The sequence below is a fragment of the Siphateles boraxobius genome, unplaced genomic scaffold, assembly GCF_051911475.1.
Source record: "Siphateles boraxobius isolate OS27281-9 unplaced genomic scaffold, OSU_SipBor_1 27, whole genome shotgun sequence".
In the NCBI taxonomy this organism is placed as follows: Eukaryota; Metazoa; Chordata; class Actinopteri; order Cypriniformes; family Leuciscidae; genus Siphateles; species Siphateles boraxobius.
In genome coordinates this window covers 159,730-182,321 of record NW_027508887.1, presented here as the reverse complement: position 1 = coordinate 182,321, position 22,592 = coordinate 159,730, and the positions used below count along the sequence as shown (strand labels likewise).

At 36.9% G+C, this 22,592-nt stretch overlaps 2 protein-coding genes across 4 annotated transcripts; both read left to right on the top strand.

Moving 5' to 3' along the window:
• The first annotated feature begins 2,203 nt into the window (after positions 1-2,203).
• On the top strand, positions 2,204-9,214 carry fdx2 (ferredoxin 2). Of its 2 annotated transcripts, none has more exons than XM_077245558.1 (5): positions 2,204-2,399; positions 2,481-2,535; positions 2,618-2,724; positions 3,497-3,584; positions 7,230-9,214. In XM_077245558.1, the coding sequence occupies exons 1-5, from the start codon at positions 2,225-2,227 to the stop codon at positions 7,384-7,386; spliced, it is 582 nt and encodes a 193-aa protein (XP_077101673.1). In that variant the 5' UTR covers positions 2,204-2,224; the 3' UTR covers positions 7,387-9,214. The 2 variants fall into 2 exon arrangements, with proteins under 2 accessions (XP_077101673.1, XP_077101674.1); XM_077245559.1 differs by having other exon boundaries at positions 3,497-3,588; positions 7,234-9,214.
• A 293-nt stretch (positions 9,215-9,507) lies between these two features.
• On the top strand, positions 9,508-22,592 carry zglp1 (zinc finger GATA like protein 1). Of its 2 annotated transcripts, XM_077245555.1 has the most exons (6): positions 9,508-9,701; positions 10,881-11,044; positions 12,706-13,423; positions 14,235-14,338; positions 16,830-16,923; positions 22,050-22,592. In XM_077245555.1, the coding sequence occupies exons 1-6, from the start codon at positions 9,697-9,699 to the stop codon at positions 22,159-22,161; spliced, it is 1,197 nt and encodes a 398-aa protein (XP_077101670.1). In that variant the 5' UTR covers positions 9,508-9,696; the 3' UTR covers positions 22,162-22,592. The 2 variants fall into 2 exon arrangements, with proteins under 2 accessions (XP_077101670.1, XP_077101671.1); XM_077245556.1 differs by lacking the exon at positions 9,508-9,701 and having other exon boundaries at positions 10,859-11,044.

Here is a 22,592-nt window from a genome sequence, read left to right as displayed (position 1 = left end):
CACTGTAAAAAAAAATCCCGTAAAAAAACGGTAAATCTGTGGCTGCAAAGTTTCCAGACGGATTCCGTTAAATTACAGCAAATAACAATTTCTCAAAATTACATGCAAAAACCGTAAAAATACAGATTTTACTTTACAGTCAAAATTGATTAAATTAAATTACAGTATATTACTGTTGATAATGGCTTATTAAACCGTGGAAAAACGGATAAATTATGTCAAATTACATTAAAAAGACAGTCAAAATTTATTAAATTACAGTATATTACTGTTGATAATGGCTTATTAAACTGTGCAAAAACTGATAAATGATGTTTAAAAAGATTATTAAAAAGACATTTAACTTTCAGGTTAAATGGTAAATTCAGGGTTTTATAAAGTTATTTTATTATAATCCTGTCTATCTACCGTAATCTTCTTTTAATATAGTTTTCCTGTGTAAAATAACAATGAAATTATGTATAAAAATGAAATAAATACATCAATTCAAATACAAATGTTTGTATAAAATTACAGTTTTAATTTTTACAGATCCAATTTCACAAGTTTGACCAATCTCTAATTAAGTACTTAATAATAGCAAGTTTACAGTAAATTTCTGTTAAATTAACTAAATGTATAAGTACAGAATACCTGCACATTTACAGTATTAGTAATTGAACAAACACTGAACGTCAAGATAAGTTATAGATAGGAAATACAAGCTTAGTATATAATTTAGAACATGTAAAAATATCCACATTAAAAGGCAATTGTTGTATACCTTTATACTCTAATATAACTTTTTTTTTTAACATTTACAATTACATGTTCTCCAAAGGCACCACAAGGCGCCGTTCACTTCAATTCTGACTTTATAACACGCAATTGCGACTTTATATCTCATAATTCTGACTTTATATCTCGCAATTCTTTGAAATAAAGTGAGAATTGCGAGATGTAAACTCGCAATTGTGAGAAAAAAGTCAGAATTGTGAGATAAAAAGTCGCAATTATTATTTATTTATTTAGTGGCGGAAACAAGCTTCCATAATAAAGAGCTCGTGAGATGGGGAACATTAAACCCGAGGTTTATAAAGCATTAATAAAGATGAAAATCGGTTTCACTCTTTCATTCACACGTTTGGCGCCCTCTGGTGGAGGATGCTGTAATTAACACTAGAATAACACTTGTAAACTATTAAAGTGACTGGGAAATAAAAATTGACAATTCTTGTTTTTTATGGAATATTGCAGTTTATTATAATTGATTTATCGGTGCACACCATTATTGTTTTAATAATCTTGAATCAGAATAACTTCCTTTAGCAGCATCTCTTCTCTTCTGTCACTCACACGAGATCAGCCAATAGCAAACCACAACCATCCAATCAATTCCTCACGGATAAAATCAAGCCCCGCCCACATTTGGACTTCTGTTTCATTGTAAAAATTATTATATTTTTTTTTTTTGCTGACAATTAACTATGAACAAAGAAAAAAATCATATAGAGTTTCATAGTAAAATTTAAATAAATACATCAATGAGTTAAACAAAAATGCATTTTTTATACTTGCAAATATCTTCAATAGTATTTAATTTCGATTTAATATTATTTACTGCATTTAGATTTATTCATTTAGTAGACATTTTTATCTAAAGCGGTTTATAGCCCTAAATGAGAAATAAACATCATAAAACTCAACATTTATAGTAAAAACTAGATTAGCACACAGAGTAGATGCAGAAGAGAAGAGAGTGAGAACTTTTACCCTAAAATAGGAATTATATCGAAATTATTTAGGAGACTCACTAAACCAAAAGAAAACCAGTTCTATTTTCTTCTTAATTACCTCTTTCAGAAAATATTGAAATATCTGCCAAATGTTATTCTATGCATATGAAATAATAAATTATCATTCGAAATATGTAATTCTGCAGCTAATAGAGGAAAATAAAATACTAAATGATTATTTCGAAAAAGAGAGAAATAAAAAGATGATCTAAAATTATAAATTTGATACAGCGTGGCTACAAGTGTATGTTTTTTTCAAAGTAGTTCTTAATTATATCAATGTCCATTTACATGAAAACAATAATTACAATAATAACAATAATTATTTAATATGTTTATTTGTGTCGTAATTCCATCTCAACTTCCAAAAAACATCGTGACTTTATCACCTCGCGTCATCACGCCTCGTTGCTATTGGCCAGCTCATGTCACGTGATCAAAACAGTGTCATGGCGGCGTCCGCAGCGGTCCGGGCGGGCGTGAGTTTCACTCAGCGGTTTGTCCGAGTTTCTCCGGACTGCAGCATCTGCCCGCTTCACCGGTTAAAGGTGTGTACGGGAGCCGTTGTTGGGCGAGCGGTCGACGGGTTTTCAGCTCCCAACAGGCACCTTCAGACCAGCATCGGTGCGTCCTTCACACATACACACTTCAGCCGCTGATGGCGTATTCGTAGTTTGCGTAACTGTGTTTGTTTGTGTGCGTCAGGTGTGTGTCAGAGTGAAGACAGCAGCTCACCCGAGGAGGACAGACTCGAGGATGTGTGAGTTTACACACCCTGCTGTGTCGACACACTCACAAATGCGCTGCTGGACTGACTGTATTAATTTGATCCTTTACTCTAGTGTTAATGTTGTGTATATCGACCGGTCTGGACAGAGGATTCCAGTCAAGGCGAAAGTTGGCGATAATGTTCTGTACCTGGCGCACAAGCATGGCGTAGATCTCGAAGGTGACTTCAAACATCTACACTCTGTCTTTGAGGTTCATATTCATAATATGCAAGAGCGTAGGTTTGATTTTGACATTGGTTTGCATTTGTGATAGACATTTGACTGCAGGTCATCTAAAAAAGCCTTATTTATAGTTGTTCTGTGCTGAAAATCCTTGGCCAACCTTTTAAATTGCTTATAAATCTTCCATTGTGCAATATTATCACCAAATACTGTATTCAGTTTTTTTAGGTGCAAGGTGCTTGAAATCCCTTGAAAACCCATATTCCCATATTCAATACATCACATATTTATAATAAGGTACTTGAAAAGTGCTTGAGTTATTGAAAGACTATTTATGTGAAATTAGTGTTTGATTTTAACCCTTTAACTGACTTCTCAACCAAATGCTTGAGCACATTTTGAGTCACTATATTTTATTGAGGAGTACCTAACTTAGCTCAAACTGATAAAACCATTTTTCACACAAAATGAAAGCTGCAGCCCATATGATATAGTTATAGAGCCATGTCACATGACTATGAGTGTGATAATGCTCATAAATATCCAAGTATATGAAACAGCTTTCATTCTTCAGGTCAATCATATATTCATAGAGGAAGAAAGCGATATATCTTTGTCATTGTCTCCTTTCACTTGTAACGGTTACCACAGTTGTTTTGCATGTGCTGTACTTTATTTGTACCATTTTGTTTTATTAGTTTATTTTTATTGATCTTTTTTTGAATTTGACATATAATGAAGATCTTGTTTTCCGGTGTCTGTTCTCAGGGGCCTGTGAGGCGTCTCTGGCCTGCTCGACGTGTCACGTGTACGTGAACAGAGAATTCTGCGATAAACTTCCAGATCCTGAAGAAAGGCAAGTAGAACACAACGCGTAATGGTAGAGCTGCACGATTAATCGTCAAAAGATTGCGATCTCTATTCAAACACCCATGCAATCTTGGGGTGTGTGATGTATATCATCTGCGATAATATTGTAATTGTTGTTTTAGCGATGTGCGATTTGACGTTATCGGGTATAGCCTAGTCCTCACACACACCCAGAGAGTGCATGCATGTAGTCTTGTAGATTAGACTAGTGCAGGTGTGCATTTTGATTGATTGATTTATTTATTTATTTATTTCTGGATCAAGACGATAAAAAGACAGTAATCCAAAGGATAACATGCTAAAGTAAAATACTTACTTCCAGCACGGTGCTTGGTGTTACACACAGGAAACAATAGACAAGAAACAAGCAAACAAACCAGACTAAAAAGACATACTGTAGGGGTAAAAAGAACATCACATAAAAAATAAAAAACGCTGCAAAAACTCTCCAATTTATCAATAAATATTCACCTTGTTCCATAAAAATTTCTTGACCTGTGTTTTAAAAATCTCTCGTGATGATAGGAGTTTAGATTAAATTAGGAGTAGAGTCTAAATTAAATCATTTAGTAATAAATATCACAAGAGTGCAGTTTTTCTTCAAATATCAGCATGATAGCAAATGTGATATTGATTTCCTACAAGTTTAATAAACAAGAACCTACATTTTAGACACAACATTGCCTGTTTTTGCTCTGTTTCGCCAATGAAAATAGTTCAAAAAGCCATGAATGAATCAGTTGAATGAATGATTCAATGACTCAAATGCTTCGTTCCTGAATGAATCGGTTGAATCTCAAGGATTTGCTCATTAACAGTGACTTGCTGCCACCTACTGGTGGTTTCAATTTCACATTTAAAGTATCTTTTCTTGTTTTAAATCATTTTAAATGTCAATATTCAATATTGCAAAGATGAATTTTGTTGATACCCATTTCATTTGATTGGTAACAGCCCTATTGTGTCTTATTTTTATAACTGAATTTGATTAAATTTATGAAATTGACACAAGATGATGCATGCCTATAATTAGGTTTAAAAAATGGCTTTATGAAGGTAAAAATCAATTGAAACATATTGGAAAAAATAATTTGTGTCACTGCTGTGGACTGACCACCACAGAGTATGAAGAATATCAAAAAGTTTAGGAGTCGGTTGTCCACGACACACCAACACAATAAACACACTCAGCAAATATCGTCTAATAATCGTTATCGAGAAAATCACAGAAAATATTTGGATATAATTTTTTGTCAATATTGCACACCCCTAATGCAATCTTCCTACATAACAATTGTTCGGTTAAGTACAATAATTATACAATAATTCAAATTATCACAGAAATACTGGGATTATAAGTTTATAGTCCGGATATAAGCACTGATGTCTACTGTAGTGATCAAAATTGAGAAAATCACATTTTGAAAGTTTCCGACAAAGACTGTATCAATTACGTCGTTACACCAGTAGGTGGCGACAAGTGACTGTTAAAAAGTGTATTTGTCGAGTGAGTCATTGAATCAATCATTCAAGAGATTCGTTCAAATACGCTGATTCATCCAGTGATAAAGCAAGTGAAAGGTGTGTTCGACTTGAAGCGGCGTTGCGCAGATCGATCGGTTTATGGCGTACGGAGCCGTTTGCTCTCTTGTGGTACTTTAATATCATACACCGATTTCTTCAAGTCGAACACGACTGAAGTCTTTGAGTCAGTCATTGCATCATTCATTCAAGAGATTCGTTCGAAAAACTGTGATCAAACAAGTGAAGTCATTGAATCATTTATTCAAGGCTGCGTTTAACTCCACTTTTAGACATACACTCGCAAAATTTCCTAAGCACTTTCCTTCGGGGGAATGCCGCTATTTTAAAAGTGTGTTCAACTTCTTCAAGTGGACGAGGGAAGATTATCTGGACTGACCCTCCAACCCTCGATATTGACAAAGTCTACTCATATGTACACTTCAGGCAGATCCAGAGACCACAATGCAACACGATTGTGACGTCACAGCAAATTAAAACTTTGACATTTGAGTTACTTTGACATTTAACCACATAATACATGTAACTACCTTAAGCTGGCTGTTTTACACAATTATTGTTTATTGTATTATAATTTTTATGTGTGTAATTTTTTACAGTTTCTTCAACAGATCAAACATACATACAGACCAATGCATAAAAAAAATTCACAAGGATTTATTTATTTATTATTAAATACATTGCAAGCCTTACGTGCAACAAAACCAATGACGTACATCTGAGTGAAGGAGATGCGGGGAAGTAAGCGAGGGAAGGGCATTAAAAATTGGACTTAAACGCAGTCAACAAGATAAAAATGGCAGATTTACCCAGTAATGAAAGAAATGAAGTTAACTTTTTCATCCCTTTTATGAGTAAGAAATTAATTTATTCATTTCAAGAGATTCGTTGGTTCATTCATTCATTCATTCGAGAGATTCGTTCAAAAACACTGATTCATTTAGTAATAAAACAAGTGAAGTCCTTATGAGTGAATCACTTATTCGAACCAATTTTCAATACAAAATAATTTTTTTTAATCAATTAGACATTTTTTAAATAGACTGCAGCAATCAACATCCTGCAATAACCTTTAAAGGGGTCATCGGATGCCCATTTTCCACAAGTTGGTGTGATTCTTCAGGGTCTTCATGTAAAGTTTGTAACACACTTTGGTTAAAATTCCTCAATACCTCCTCAAAAACAGCTCTGTTCACATGTCTCTTTAAATGATAATGAGTAACTGCCCCCCCCTCTTCCATGGGTGAGGGCGGAAATATGCTAATACGGGGAATATATGCTAATACGGGAAATATGCTAATACGGGAAATATGCTAATACGGGAAATATGCTAATACAGGAAATATGCTAATACAGGAAATATGCTAATACGGGAAATATGCTAATACGGGAAATATGCTAATACGGGAAATATGCTAATACGGGAAATATGCTAATACGGGAAATATGCTAATACGGGAAATATGCTAATACGGGAAATATGCTTATACGGGACAGTCTGTCAGCGGTTGTGGGCGGGGCATGAGCATTATGACATCATATTGCTCAGAAATCCAAACGGCTTGATTATTGAGTGTTTAGACTTTTTGAGGATTAAAAAAAAGGAGTGAATGGATTTTTTTCATTGTATGGTGGTTGTGTCCGCACACTGCAAAGACAAACACCATATATATGCAAACACCATATAAAAGTGAATTTTGCATCCGATGACCCCTTTAATAAATTACAAGTTATTTAGTTTATATGTCTGTTCAGAATCGTGTGAGAATCATGATCTCTATTTTAAACAAAAATCATGAGTCTCAATTTATCCAGAATCGTTACATAATTGCTTTCATCATCACTCATGTAACGAGCGTGTGCGTGCGTGCGTGCGTGTGTGTGTGCGTGTGTGTGTGTGTGTGTGTGCGTGTGTGCGTGTGTGCGTGTGTGTGTGCGTGTGTGTGTGCGTGTGTGCGTGTGTGTGCGTGCGTGTGTGTCTGTGTGTGCGTGCTTGTGTGTGCGCGTGTGTGTGCGTGTGTGTGCGTGCGTGTGTGTCTGTGTGTGTGTGCGTGCGTGCGTGCGTGCGTGCGTGTGTGTGTGTCCGCAGGGAGGACGATATGTTGGACATGGCTCCGCTGCTGCAGGAGAACTCTCGTCTCGGCTGCCAGATCATCCTCACGCCGGAGCTGGACGGCATCGAGCTCACGCTGCCCAAGGTCACCAGGAACTTCTACGTGGACGGTCACGTGCCCAAACCTCACTGAGCGCCGGGTCACGAAGGAGAGGTCGAGCGAGGCCAGGGGTACAGATCGCAAAGCACTGTGGGATACTGACACTAAACACGAGCAGGTTATAGTCGTTACAGCGCGTTCGCTGCGTGACGGCCGGTGTGGGACATCTCTCCTGATCTCCCGCTGCAACTGGGATTTCCTCAAGGACTCGGCTGTGTTTGTTCATTATTATAACCAGTCTGATTTACAGAACATGTATAGAGGTATATTTCTGGCTTAAATGCACTGAACACATCAAAATCCAAGACCTGTTTCTCTCTTTTATTTCTTTTGTATGAATAAAATTAGCCTATTTTAAGACCATTGTTTTTTTGGCATTGCGACCGTCTTTATGATAATTACGCTTATGTTTCCTGTGACTGTGATTTTTCTTGATGGCTTACTGTACTGCAGGAAAATAATGAGTTTTTCCAAATTTTATTGATATACACTACCGTTCGCAAGTTTGGGGTTTTGACGATTTTTAATGTTTGTGAAAGAAGTCTCTTATGCTCATCAAGGTTGCATTTATTTGATCAAAAATACAGTAAATATTGTGAAATATTACTACAATGTAAAACAGCTGACGTGAATATATTTTAAAGTGTAATTTATTCCTGTGATCAAAGCTTTTCATTACTTCAGTCTTCAGTGTCACATGATCCTTCAGAAACCACTATAATGCGATGATTTGATGATCAAGAAACATTAATGATTATTATCAGTGTTGAAAACTGTCGTGCTGCTTCAGATTTGTATGGAAACTGATATATTTTATTTTTCAGGATTCTTTGAACAGCATTTATTTGGAATAGAAATCTTTTGTAACATTATAAATGTCTTTACTGTCAATTATGATAAAAAAAATGCATCTTTGATTAATACAATATGAATTTGACAAACTTTTTGACTAGTATACACTGTTTAAACAAAAAAACAAAATAAAGTTATCATATTATACTGATTTCTGAAGGACCATGTGACACTGAAGACTGGAGTAATTGAGTAAATTCAGCTTTGATTACAGGAATAAATTACACTTTACTTAATATTCACAACAGCTGCTTCAAATTGTAATAATATTTCACAGTTTTTACTGTATTTTTGATTAAATACATGCAGCCTTGTTGAAAAGAAGAGGCTTCTTACAAAAACAACACATTTTGTGTGTTGACTCCAAACTTTTGATGGTAGTGTAAGTAAAAAAGGCAATTAAAGTAATTAAAGGCAGTGCAATGATGTATAAAAACATAAAAACAGGCTTTATTCATGCAAAATATAACTTCTTCAGGGTGAATATGACATGTTTCATGAGGTTCGCCACAGAATACAGAAGCCTTCCACATTACAAATGAATTCTGGTTTTCATAAATATCAACATGTTCCGACTCTTTCTGTGTGCGACTGTAGATAAATAAACCCATGAGAGTTATTGACTGCAGAAACAGCAGTTCTCCTCGTTTGCTCCGTGTTTGATGATCAGTTCATAAACAGTTTTTCAGTAGATGCTGTTCTGAAGTTCACTTCATTATTAATAAACCCTGAACACACAAACCTGTCAAACGTCTCATACATTTCTCCTCTCTCCGCTCAGGTCATTGTGCGCACACGAAATTATTTATCAGACTTAAGAAACCACAAATCTGTTAAAGCTTTGTACAATAATGAAAATCATGCTTGATTTTTTGATGTATGAAATAAACAGTAATGTGTCATATCACATGTGTTTGAGTCTGAAGATCCACTTCACACAATGTTCTTTAGTGAAAACTCACTTTAAAGTAAATGTTACATAAAAAGTAATTAAAACACTTTAATCTAATTTAAGTCTCATTGTATTTTTTGTGATATTGTTTATATTTGTTAATGTTAGTAAAACTTTTGTTTGTTCATGTTAGTTCACAACTAATGTTAACAAATACAACTTTGGATTTGTAAAGGTTGAAATTAACATTGAGTAAGATTAATAAATGCTGTGGAAGTGTTAATTTTTAGTTCATGTTCGCGAATAAGGGCAGGTGAGATCCGGAACACCTGCTCATCATCACGTCACATGACAGTCGGAATTACATGTGAAATGATTCCGTTCCGTTCCGTTCTGCTATGAGTCACAGCGGCTTGTTCTCATGTGGTGAGTTTATTTACAAACACACACACACACACACACACATCACCTGAACATCTTCCGTTGCTGAATCAGGTTAAACTTCTGAGGAACGTGAGCGCGCGCCGTGCGCGGGAGTTTTACTGTTACTTTGTGGCGACTCCTGAGAGAAAACTCTCTGATCTGTTACATTGTAAGTAATGACGTTTTTGACCAATTTTAATCTGTGTCTGAAATATTCGAGTGCAGAACTAAACTGTGAGGAAATTTATCTTCAGTTTCCAATATATTTTATTTTTGGCAGTTTTGCATCAGTTCAGATGTAAATGTGATTGATTAAACCCCGTTATTCAAAAAATATATTTGATATCTATTATATAACCCAGCTTATGGATAATTCTGCATTCATGACAGTCTTTTCTGTGTTTTTACGATGGTTTACGATCAGTTTTCTCCATAATCTTTACTGTAGTGAACAGATGTGTGACTCAAAATACATCACTTTTTGACGTTGAGATGACTGGGAAAAAGTCTCAATCAATTTTTTTTTTAAAAGAAAGTCTTACTTTTATTCAGCAAGGATGCATTAAACTGATCATAAGTGACAGTAAAGATATTTACAATGTTACAAAATATTCTATTTCAAATAAATGCTTGTTGTTTAAACTTTCTATTCATAAAACAATCCCGAGAAATAAAATGTATCACAGTTTTCACAAACATATGAAGCAGCAAAACTGTTTTCAACATTGATAATAATCAGAAATGTTCCTTGAGCATCAAATCATGATTTCTGAAGGATCATGAGACACTGAAGACTGGAATATGATGCTGCAAATTCAGCTTTGATCACAGGAATAAATTACATTTGACTATATTTTCACACAGAAAACAGCTGTTTTAAATTGTAATAATATTTAAAAACATTACTGTATTTTTATTTAACTAAATACAGCGTTGGAGAGCAGAGGAGACTTGTGATTTGTGTTTAAAGGGATATTGCAACCAAAAATTAAAATTCTTGTCTTCATTCAGTCATCATTTACTCACATTCAAGTTGTACCAAACCTGTATGAAATGTTTCTTCTGCTGAACACAAAAGAAGATATTTTGAAGATGGACCCCATTAACTTCCATAGTATGGAAGACCAAAATTACTATGGAAGTCAATGGGGTCCATCAACCGTTTGGTTACCGACATTCTTTTGTGTTCGGATGATGAAAGGGCCCAAGAAAGAAAGTCATACAGGTTTGGAACAACTTGGGGGCAATTATATGACAGAATTTGAATGTCTGGGTGAAAATCCATATTTGAAAAGCTTCAGAAAGGCTTGTCTCAGTTTTTGTCCCTCTGTTTCCCAGCAAGCCGATGAGGGAACATGAGCGCTCATGCACGTTCTCCTCGTGACCCTGCAGAAGATGCTCGGGTCACGCAGTCCACGATCCTCCTCCTGCTCCAGGAGGCCACGAATCTCGATCCGCCTGTGGATGACGGGATCTCCAGCTCGGGAGGGAATCCAGACGGCAGCTCCGGCCCCAAAGACCCTGGTGAAAAAAAATATTTCAACGACAACTGTGTTTTGGGGGCCTGAAAATGCAAACTTTTGGGTTTCAAAGTGCAAGTTTTTGAAAACGATACCGTTATTGTCTCTGTGTAAACTACAAAAACACAAATTTGTGTTTTTTTAATGCACTGTTGTCATGTAAACGTACTTTTGGTGTGGGTTTGGGAAACACTGTGTTAGACGAACGACTAACTAAAACGTTCCATGAACGATGTATTAATAATGTTTTAACTAACGTTCAGGGAACATTATTAAAGACCAGATAACTAAACGCACGTTTTATTAACGTTACTGGAAGAATGTTTGCTTATAACATTAACATTTTTATACATTTTATTTTTATATAAACATATTTCTGTTAGCTGAGGGCTTAAAGCAATAATTCGTTAAATAATGAACATTCTGTCAGCATTAACTGAACTTTTCCTGGTGAAAAAAATATATGCTAAGTATACTTGCAGCCAGACTAATTCAGTATACTACAGGTATAGAGTATATGCCTGTAGGGAGTAATTACATGCTTGATTAGTGTCACAAGTAGTGATGGCGAGATGAAGCTTCATAAAGCATTGAAGCGTTCCATCCAATTGGTTCACTCATGTACCGAAGCTTCATTTGCTCTATTGTGCCATCAAGTGGACAATAAATGTAAAACGTGCAGTGTGATTATAATGACATCGCATGGTTCCATCGCAAAAAAAAAGAAGCTTGAATAGATCGCTAACAAACTCGCAAAGTCCCAAGTCCACAAAATGTGAGAGGGAATCCATTGCTTTTTGCTGGCCCTTTTATTTCAAATAGACCGCCAAACCGCGAACCACTTCCTGAAGCAGTCACGTGGTACAGGCGGCTCGCGAGGCTTCAAACGTCACCACATACGTCACCGACACAAGCCTCGATACGCGCTTCACAGAAATCATCCCGGATTTCTCGACACACGCTTCGAAGCCTCGATACGGGAGGACACATCACTAGTCACAAGTACATTACATTACAAATTCATTACGAGCGTAGCAATATAATACCATAAGTGTATTATATTTGAGTAAAAGTATAAGCTCAGTAATACCTTTGGCTTATTGAATTGAATATTGAATCCAGACAGCAGCTCGCTCGTCCTCTCCGGCTCTAAAGACAACTGTGTTTTGGGGGCCTGAAAATGCAAACTTTTGAAAATGGGTTTCAAAGTGCAAGTTTTTGAAAACGATACCGTTATTGTCTCTGTGTAAACTACAAAAACACAAATTTGTGTTTTTTTAATGCATTGTTGTCATGTAAACGTACTTTTGGTGTGGGATGGAAACACTGTGTTAGACGAACGAATAACTAAAATGAACGCACGTTTTATTATCACTGGAAAAATGTCTGCTTGAGTAACATTGAAATAACTTTCTGAGAACATTAGTTGGTTACAGTCACTCATCTCTGTGAAGAAACATCAGTTTCTTAAAATAAAGTGTTTAAATTATGTTATAACCATCATTATTATGTACATCCAGCCAGTTCTTATCTCAGAATAAACCCCCTTCAGGCTGATGGAAGAGCTGATCCCGATCATCCGTCGGGGTTTATTCTCAGATGATGCATCATCCCTTAATTAACTAATGGACCTTATTGTAAAGTGTTACCCTTTTTGTCCACTAGGGGACTCTGAGTTCATGGGCTCTTTCTCTATAATGCGAGAGTCTGACCGCAGCAGCGCATGGGAAGTGATGCGTCTGATCAACCAGCAGTGCGAGCGGCTCCTGCAGTCCGAAGGCCCGGTTGATCTCGACCCGTCAGACACCGTTATAATGTCCAAACCTCCCGAGTGTCCCGCTGTTTCTTCCGGCTGCGTCCCGTCCAATGCATGTTTCTCAGTGTACAGCTCAGAGCCTGCGACGGATGTGGAGGAAACTAAAGGCAGCGATGATCTCGCTGAGCTGATAAAGACCAACATGAGTGACGTCAGTGAAAAGTGTTTGACGGGAAACATGCATGTCGAGTCCAGAGACGAGGGCTATTCGGATCCGGGCGAATCTGTTGTCAGGTTCACAGGAAGTGATTCTCCTCTTGACTTCACTTCCTGTTTAGTGTCTGATCGAGATGCTGAAAGTGCATGGCTCGCTCTGAACGCCTCTGAACATGCATCTTCATTTGACCTCAACAATAACCTCCAGAGTCCGAATAAAGAGATCCCGGATACGCAGGAGGTTCTGCCGGCCTCGTGGGACGCTCACAGACGCACCCGGAGGAAACAGCCTCGACCCGCCCGGAGCCCCGACCCGCAGGACCCGGGTGTGAAGGGCGTCACGTTCAGCATGTGTCCCGAGCTGGACATCGACACGGATCAGACCAGACTGATCATCACCTCCAATTACAGGTGAGATGCACGATTCTGGATACATTGAGAATCAAAATGTTTTTGTTTAAAATCGAGATCATGATTCGCCCATGATTCTGAATGGACAACTAAACAAAATGAGATTTAATTTCCTAGAGGTTCTTACAAAGTGTTAATTCACCCTTCGCCGGGTGTTTGATTGACAGGCGATCTGACCAATCATAACGCCGAATCTACCATTTCGTCTGACAAACAAACCAGACGAGAGTTAGTAGATTAACATAGGTGAAAGATTCAATGACTCGCGCATAAAGATGTCACCTGTTTTATTACTGACTGAATCAGTGTTCTTGAATGAATGATTCAATGACATATACTTTTTTTTTAAGTCACTTGTCGCCTCCTACTGGTGTAACGATGTTATTGATACAATCTTACAATCTTTATTTGAAGCATCAATTTACTTTCAAAAGGTGATTTGCTCTATTTTGATCACTACTATAGACATCAGTGTTTATATCCAAACAATTAACTATATCCAAACAATTAACTTTTATCCCAGTAATTCTGTGATAATTTGACTTATTGTACAGAAATAAGACAGAAATAATGATACTGTGTAATGAACTGCTCTCTCTGGGTGACGGCGCAGATTTGGATGTTCGCTGTGATCGTACTTGTCAAAGGTTTTGTAGACATTGGCGAATCGCTGTCATTTAGGAATTACCTGTAGACCAATGTGTGGGTGTTTGAATCGAAATCGCAATCTTTAAGTGATTAATCGTGCAGCTCTTGAATGAAAGTAATATTTCTGTACGATGAGCCTGATGTTGTGTTGTCCTCCGCCCAGCGAGGAGATCAGACGCTGGAGACGAAGCCGGAGCAGCCGCTGCCGATCTCTACAAACCTGCCAGAGGAGCAGCTCAGAAGAGGAGAGCGACTCCTGCCAGTCCAGTCAGTGCCACACACACACACACACACACACACTCATCAGTCAGTGCCACACACACACTGGTCAGTCAGTGCCACACACGCATTGGTCAGTCAGTACCAGACACACCCACTAGAGGGAGTCACACACACACACACACATACACACACTGGTCAGTCAGTACCAGACACACCCACCAGACGGAGTCACACACACACACACACACACACACACACACACACACACTGCTCAGGCAGTACCATACACACCCACCAGAGGGAGTCTCACACACACACACACACACACACACACACACACACACACTGGTCAGGCAGTACCAGACACACCCACCAGAGGGAGTCACACACACACACACACACACACACACTGGTCAGGCAGTACCAGACACACCCACCAGAGGGAGTCACACACACACACACACACACACACACACACACACACTGGTCAGGCAGTACCAGACACACTCACCAGAGGGAGTCACACACACACACACACACACTGGTCAGGCAGTACCAGACACACCCACCAGAGGGCGTCACTCATGCTCTCACTCACACATTCTCTCTCACACACACACACACACACACACACACACACACACACACACACACACTCTCACTCACACACTCATCAGTCAGTACGCCCAGAGGGCGTGCGTCACAAACACACACACACACACACACTCACACACTTGTTAGTGCCACTCACTCGCTCATCACTAGCTCTAGTACTCATACTGATCAAACTTGTTGCAAGATGTCAAGTCACCTTTAAACAGCGCTTTTTACAATACAGACTGTTTTAAATCAGCTTTACAGTGAAAACAGGAAAATAATGCAACAAAGTTCATTTCCAAAAGAAAATAGTGTCATAGTCCAGCTTAAGTTCGTTGATGGTTAATTTTTGTTGTAAAAAAGGTTATTAATTTAGTTAATTTATATATGTCATCGTCCAGCTCAGTTCTCATATAATGGTGTCAATGCAGGAGATTAATAATACTGTTGAATATGTCCCCAACTAAGCAAGCCAAAAGAGAAAAAGGCCAGAAGTGTTAAAGTTGTGTGTTTGAGCTCCAGACATGAAGGATTCCTCAAAGCACGTGTGTTGATGAGGAGAGATGATTGTCAGCCGAACCCCTTAAACATAAAATATTTACTTGGAGCCCCTGTGTGATTTTATAGTTTAATATAAAATAGTTTATTGTAATTGTTTAAAACTCATTCATGCTCACAGTTCTATAATGTAGGTTAATGGTCACATGACATGCAGGTACAGCTATTTTTATTTCAAAATTTATATATGGGCTGCACGAGAAATTATATTGCAATTATTTGTCATAAATGGTGATTTCAACAGTGATATGCTGAAACCAACTAAGACCTTTACCAGGGTCTTTATTATAATTATTATTAGGCTATTATTATTATTAGTTTGGCAACACTTTACATTTAAGTTCTTATGTTTACATTAATGCAATAATATAAGTTAACAATGAGCAATATATTCTTACAGCATTTGTTAAACTTAATGTTAGTTAATACAAATGTTCATAGTTGGTTCACAATGTTAACAGATACAACTTTTAACATTAAATGTTGAGATTAACTTTAAGATTAATAAATGCTGTAGAAGTTCATGTTAAATAATGTAGTGGACGAATTCTTGTAAAGTGTTACTATTAGGTTTAACTCTAGTTATAAAAATGACGACACATATTAGCCTACTGTTGCAAATTACAGTTGTATTGTAAAATAAATGAATATATTTGATAATTATAAAATAATTTGTAACGCGTTACAATAAGGTCTCATTAGTTAACGTTGATTGTTGCATTAACTAATATTAACAATGAGCAAGACATTTTTTCCAATATTTATTAAGATTAGTCAATAAAAGCAACTCTTCATTATTAGTTAATGGCAGCTTTTTAACAGCTTTTGTATAGTGTTTTTCTTAATCTATATTTTTTCAAAGCAGCTTTACAAAAAATGCTTGTTTTAACGTCACAATTTAGAATTCTTCACTTTCAGACGTTTAAACTCTTGAGTTTTTATCATTTCAAATCCTCAATCGTTTATTTTGGTGGAATGCTGGTGAAATACTGTAAATATCCACCCAGAGAAATGTTGAGAATTATGTGAATGTGTGAATAAAGCACACACTGTGTTCCCAAAAGAAGGGGTCCCGTGACTCTTCATGCACAAATCAGCAGCTGTACAGCTTTCCTGTAGCTCAAACAGTAGAGCGCTGGCGCTTGCAACACCAAGGCCATGGGTTCGATTCCCAGGGAAAGCAAGAACTGATAAGAATGTAAATGTCTACCTTGAAATGCAATGTAAGTCGCTTTGCATAAAAGCGTCCGCCAAAATGCATAAATGTATATCTAGTTATAAGTGTGTATTCAGAGGGGCGTTTGTAGAGTCACACTGAGTGTTAGTGTTGTGGTGATGATGAAAGTGAAGAGTGAAAATATAAGGTGTGTTTGTTCCTCAGGGAGTAAGATGTGTGCGTCGTGCTGTACGAGGAAGACTCCTCTCTGGAGAGACGCTGAAGACGGGACGCCCCTCTGTAACGCCTGTGGGATCAGGTGAGGATTCATGTTCCTAGTCTTAAAGCTCCCATATTATGCAAAATTCACTTTTGCAGGCTGTTTGGACACAACCACCCAATAGTAGTAAAAATCCACTCACTCCTTTTTTATTAATCCCCATAAATCATCAGCAGTGTCTCCCAACGCCCTGTTTTCAGAATACTGTTTTAGTGACGTCACTAAGTACAGGCCCCGCCCACGAGTGTCGACAGACACTGCCGTTCTAACATAGACCCGCGCTGATCGAGTTCACAGCTGCTGCACTGACGAGAATATCTCCCAGCGTTGTAGGTGTTGTGTGGCTGGATGTATTAATCCACATAGCTCTCTCTATTTACTCCCGAAATCTGAGGCAGCCGCTGAAGACGAGGTGGAATTATTTTGTTTTTAAAGAAAATGCTCCCTCAACTCTACCGAAATTCGTTTATGTACTTGCGCCAGAGGTGGGAGTAAGTCACACATGTGCAAGTCACAAGCAAGTCTCAAGTCTTAACCTTCGAGTCTCAAGCAAGTCCAAGTAAATTTTTTATAAAGGCAAGTCAAGTCAAGTCAAGTCACTGCCTTATGTCAAGCAAGTCAAGTCAAGTCGTAGCTCGGGTCACAAGTCACTGGCAAGTCATACAAACGTTTGACGATTTCACTGAATTTATATATTAAAATAAGTTAAAACTACAGAAGCTACTTTATTTTTTTTTTATATATGCATTTCCACATATAGCTAGCTGAGTGGTTACTACAATAAAAATCTAAATGTAACTGAAATTAGGTCAACATTAAAGCATGAAAAAATAAATACGCCTCAAACATTGCAGAAGACCATTAAAAGGTATTAAACAATTCACAATTCAAGTATAATTCCTATGCGACCGAAGGCATTCTTCAAACTGGCATCCCCTTAATACAAGTTATATATTTTTAATTATGAAGTAAAAACCGCCAATAGGTGGCGCCAAATTAACGTATTAATGTACGAGTCATAGAAGCATTCATTTAACTTATGTTCAAAACGGCAGATTCGTTCTCGAACTAAGCAACACTGAATCACAAATACGCATAACTCTTTCTGTGGCTTGTTTGGAACTATTGTCATTGGAGAAATCGAGCAAAAACAGAAAATATTTGGACTATTAGGCTATGTCTAAATGTCACATCACAATATTCACTCTTTTGTTTAGAGTGAACAGTTTACTGAACTGTTTTATAAAATCATTATCACATTTGCAATCGCGTCAATATTCTGGAAATATTTTTTTAGTTTCATATGTTATAATTATGAAAATAACTCCTAGGGCATTTTTTTCCACCACATTTTGAATTTTGGGTGCAATTTTAATTCTGCTGGCATTTTGATAACATCTAATAGATGTAACCCCTGATAACATCTAACCCTGCTTTAAGAGAAACATAAAACACGACAAAACATTAACAGTTTTCTATGTTGTTTTTTGTCATTGGAAAGAACGACATATTTGGCTTTAAAGCATGATTTAAAAAGAAATGTGGCAAATGTTATAGGCCTACAAAACATATGACATCATTAATTATCATTTGAATATTGACAACATTAAGCTACATTTGAAAACATAATTGTGTATAAAGAGGCATGCTGTTTTGACCAATATTCTCGATTTAAAGATAGTTAAATTAACTATAACAAACAGGTTAAACAAGCCATAGTTTACTTTTAGACGTGGTGAATGAAGTTCGACTGTTCGAGGTTGTGATGGTCGTGTCCGATATCCCTTGCCAGTTATTATGCGTACAGCAAATCTTCTTGTATGAATATAGTGTCAATTTCTAGTGTTTATATCCAAAAAGAAACGATGCTGGGATGTTTTTGTATTTAGCGCGCTCACAGCGATGTATGTTTTTGTCACGCAATCGCGCAGAATCTGATGACTGGCGTCAATGGTTCCGTTGCTTTCATTTTGTTCATCAATTGAAGTTGCGATGATAAATGTATATCAATTAATTCTCGAGTCATACAGTTCAAGTCAAGTCTCAAGTCATTGGATCTCAAGTCAAAGTCAAGTCATTTTCTTAATTTAGTCAAGCAAGTCTCAAGTCCTTAAATTTGCGACTCGAGTCAAGTCATGTGACTCGAGTCCCCCATCTCTGACTTGCGCACTTCTTATATCTTACTGTTTACTCAGCTCTTAGTTTCTGAAGTGATACTGACGCTTCATCTTTTGTGTTATGTACAATAAACTTTATTAAACTCATCAGTAACGTTATATGTTTGATCATCATTCGGACCTGGTCCGAAACAGCAGACTTGTAGGCTATTAATAGTGGATACATACAAGCAGATGACAAACACGTTATAACCGTAATTAAACTATACCTGTTCCATCTCTATAGCACTCTGACTCTGTGGGCATTATTGTCCGACTCCGGGTCGAAATGAACACCGTTACTGAGAGTTTCTGATATTATTATCATCATTCTTTCTGTGAGATGAACTTGTCCTGAGACTGAGCGCGAGCTCTTGAAGCTCCGCCCCTTGTGCCGTGCTCATTAGCATTTAAAGGGCACACACTAAAACAGCGCGTTTTTCTGAGCACCAAAAAATGACAATTTAAAAATGCTGTAAAAAATGATCTGTTGGGTGTTTTGAGCTAAAACTTCACATACACAGTCTGGGGACATCAGAGACTTATTTTACATCTTGTGAAAAGGGGCATAATAGGGGACACTTGGGCCGGTCACACTTGGACTGCACAATTAGTTGCAATAAAACCGCACACGATTTGGCAAAGGCTGCGAATATTATATGTGCAATTTGCTGATTCGGTAGTAAATGCTGCTCCATATGACCATCTGAGTCTCTCTCTCACACACACACGCACACACACGCACACACGCACACACACGCACACACACACACATACCACATATCCATCTGAACACCAGAGGGCATCTTTCACACACACACAAGTACCACATGTTCCTGGAACAACTTTCAGGTCAACCAATCAGAATCAGTTCTGAATAAACAGATTGAAACACTTTGATTAAACATGACTAATAAACACACGACTGCCTTATTCTGTGTCAGAAGCGCATCATCTCACAGAAGGAGGAGCTCAACTGTCTTTATGAAGTGAGTTTGGAGTAAAAGCATGTTATTAAATGTTGTGTTTTGTTGGACAAGAGGCTCATAAATGCTTCTCACGTTTGGAAAGACGTGTTTGCTTTTTCAAATGCTCGTTATAAGAGACTTAAACTCACAGTGCTTTCAGATAGAGCGGCATTTACAACTGATCACAGAGCCGAACATCAATGACAAACTGCGCATAACAAATAATCGCGATTAGCCAAATCGGTTTAAGGACGATTTCATGTAAATTACGATTTATCGTGCTGCCCTAGTTCACACCAAAAACAATAACTATATTAGCCTCCACACTGACGCACGTTATCGTTCTATTCAGGGATGCACCGATATGCACATTTTGGCCGATAACCGATATTTCTTTATATTTGAAAGCCGATAAATCTAATCCAAATTCTTAATACTTTTAAGAGCCTGATTACAAAAACAAAAGTCTCACCATTAAAATCCATGTCCCAAACACACAATTATAATGTTCAAAATTATAATTTTGACAGATTTTCTGCTGTGCATTAACTGTATTTTCCTTCTTTGAAGTGATTCTAATCATATTTCAAGCAATTCATGGTGAGGAAATAATCAATTATTCATCGGCTTTAACATATCAGCCAAATTTACTTATTCGGCCGATAACGATAATAGTAAAAATGAAAATATCGGTCGATACCGATATGGTGGCCGATATATCGTACATCTCTAGTTCTGTTTATTATAAGCGCTCAGAATTTTTTCCCTGTCGCTTTAAATGCTGACGCTTCTAAAGCAGGATGGATTCTAATTGGCTGTCAATGTTTTTATTGTTCATCAGCTGAAAAAAAATTGTTCTGAAAGTGATTCCAACGATATATTTTATCTGTGCCGTTATATTTATAGTTGTGGTGAGAACTCTGATATTCTTCTATATTTTGAACGATTTTAAAACCATATTGTTATATATCTTGTTATCCTTGGATTTTTAATGATTAATTCTAAAGAAATAAATGTTTGTTTTCATAATCTTTGATCGAGAGATGCAATAACTCACCCACATCTGAAACAACTTTCCTTAAGCTTATGTTATTCATTTACCTTCAATTTAGAGACTCCTTTCACAACCATGGAACCTTTTCATTCCATAAAAGGTTCTTTATAGTGGAAAGATTATTAAAATGTTCTTCACGCTAAGAAAATAATTGTTATTTTAAGAACTGATCACTGAAAGGTTCTTTGGGGAATCAAAAATGTTTCTTCTACGACCAAAACCCTCTTTGGGATCTTAATTTTTTTTTTTTTAAATGTTCAGAAGTAAAATGACTTGTGGAAGCCAGTTCATGTTGACGTTTATTTTGCATGTCAAAAGTTGGTTACACTTTATTTTAAGATGTCCTTGTTAAATCATAACAGTAAGTTATGCATAATTACAATAGCTAACCCTCAACCTAACCCCAACCCTATAGTAAGTGCATGTTAATCAATGTTCCTCAGTACTTAAATATATAATTACACTGTAACAGTGACACCCAAATAAATTGTAACCGTTCTGAATAATGTTAATTAAGTGCATGTACTTCTTATAGGGTTAGGGTTTGGATTATACATACTCTAGTGATAACTATAATATAAATTAAGTGTGTGTAACAGCAGGGACACTGTAAAATAAAGCATTAAATAAAAGTCTGATGAGATTGACCTCTCCTACACTGTTCATGTTTACTAGTTTAAGGTTTATGCAAATTACTGTTTTTTTTTTTTTTGGAGGGGGAAATGAGGTTACACTTTATTTTAAGGTGTCATTGTTACAGTGTAATTTTATATATAAGTACTGAGTAATATTAAGCAACTAGGGTAGGATTAGGGTTTGGTTGAGGTTTAGTTGCATGTAATTATGCATAATTTACTGTTATTACTATGGTAAGTACATGTAACATATGTAACAAGGACACTGTAAAATAAAGTTGTACCGGAAATGATTAGTAAATGTTCTTCTAAATAAGGGCTGATTTGATTCTCACACTTTTGGTTTTTGCAGGTACAAGAAATATCGCGTGCGATGTCAGCAGTGCTGGAACATCCCGAAGAAAGAAGCCAACACCAACTCTCAGTGTCAGAAGTGTGGAGACGTCCTGAAGATGAAGTGGTAGGACTGTCATTACCGTAATCTTCACCTCTGCTGAAGCTCTCAGATCTGAGCTTTTCTGAGAGATGCACGTGTGACGCTTCATCTGACGCACGAGAGTGTGTGTGTGTGTGTGTGTGTGTAGATGTGATTCAAGCTGAATCATTCTCAGGGTCTGTTATTGTGAACGGACTGATTTGCTGTAGACATTTCTCCTTGAGCTCTTCAGTTTCGTGCTGTACATGACCATTGATTGTTCACTTATTTAATTTACCCATTTTTTTGTTTGTGACATCATATTTATTAATGAATTATTTATTGATTAATGTATTTTCTTTGGTCACAGTCATCTCTCGGATTTTTTTTCCCACTAGCTGACTATCACATGTGTTTGTGTTCAGAGGTTGTTCTGTGCAGGAATAAAATATATTAAATTGTATTTATTACAGTGCTCTA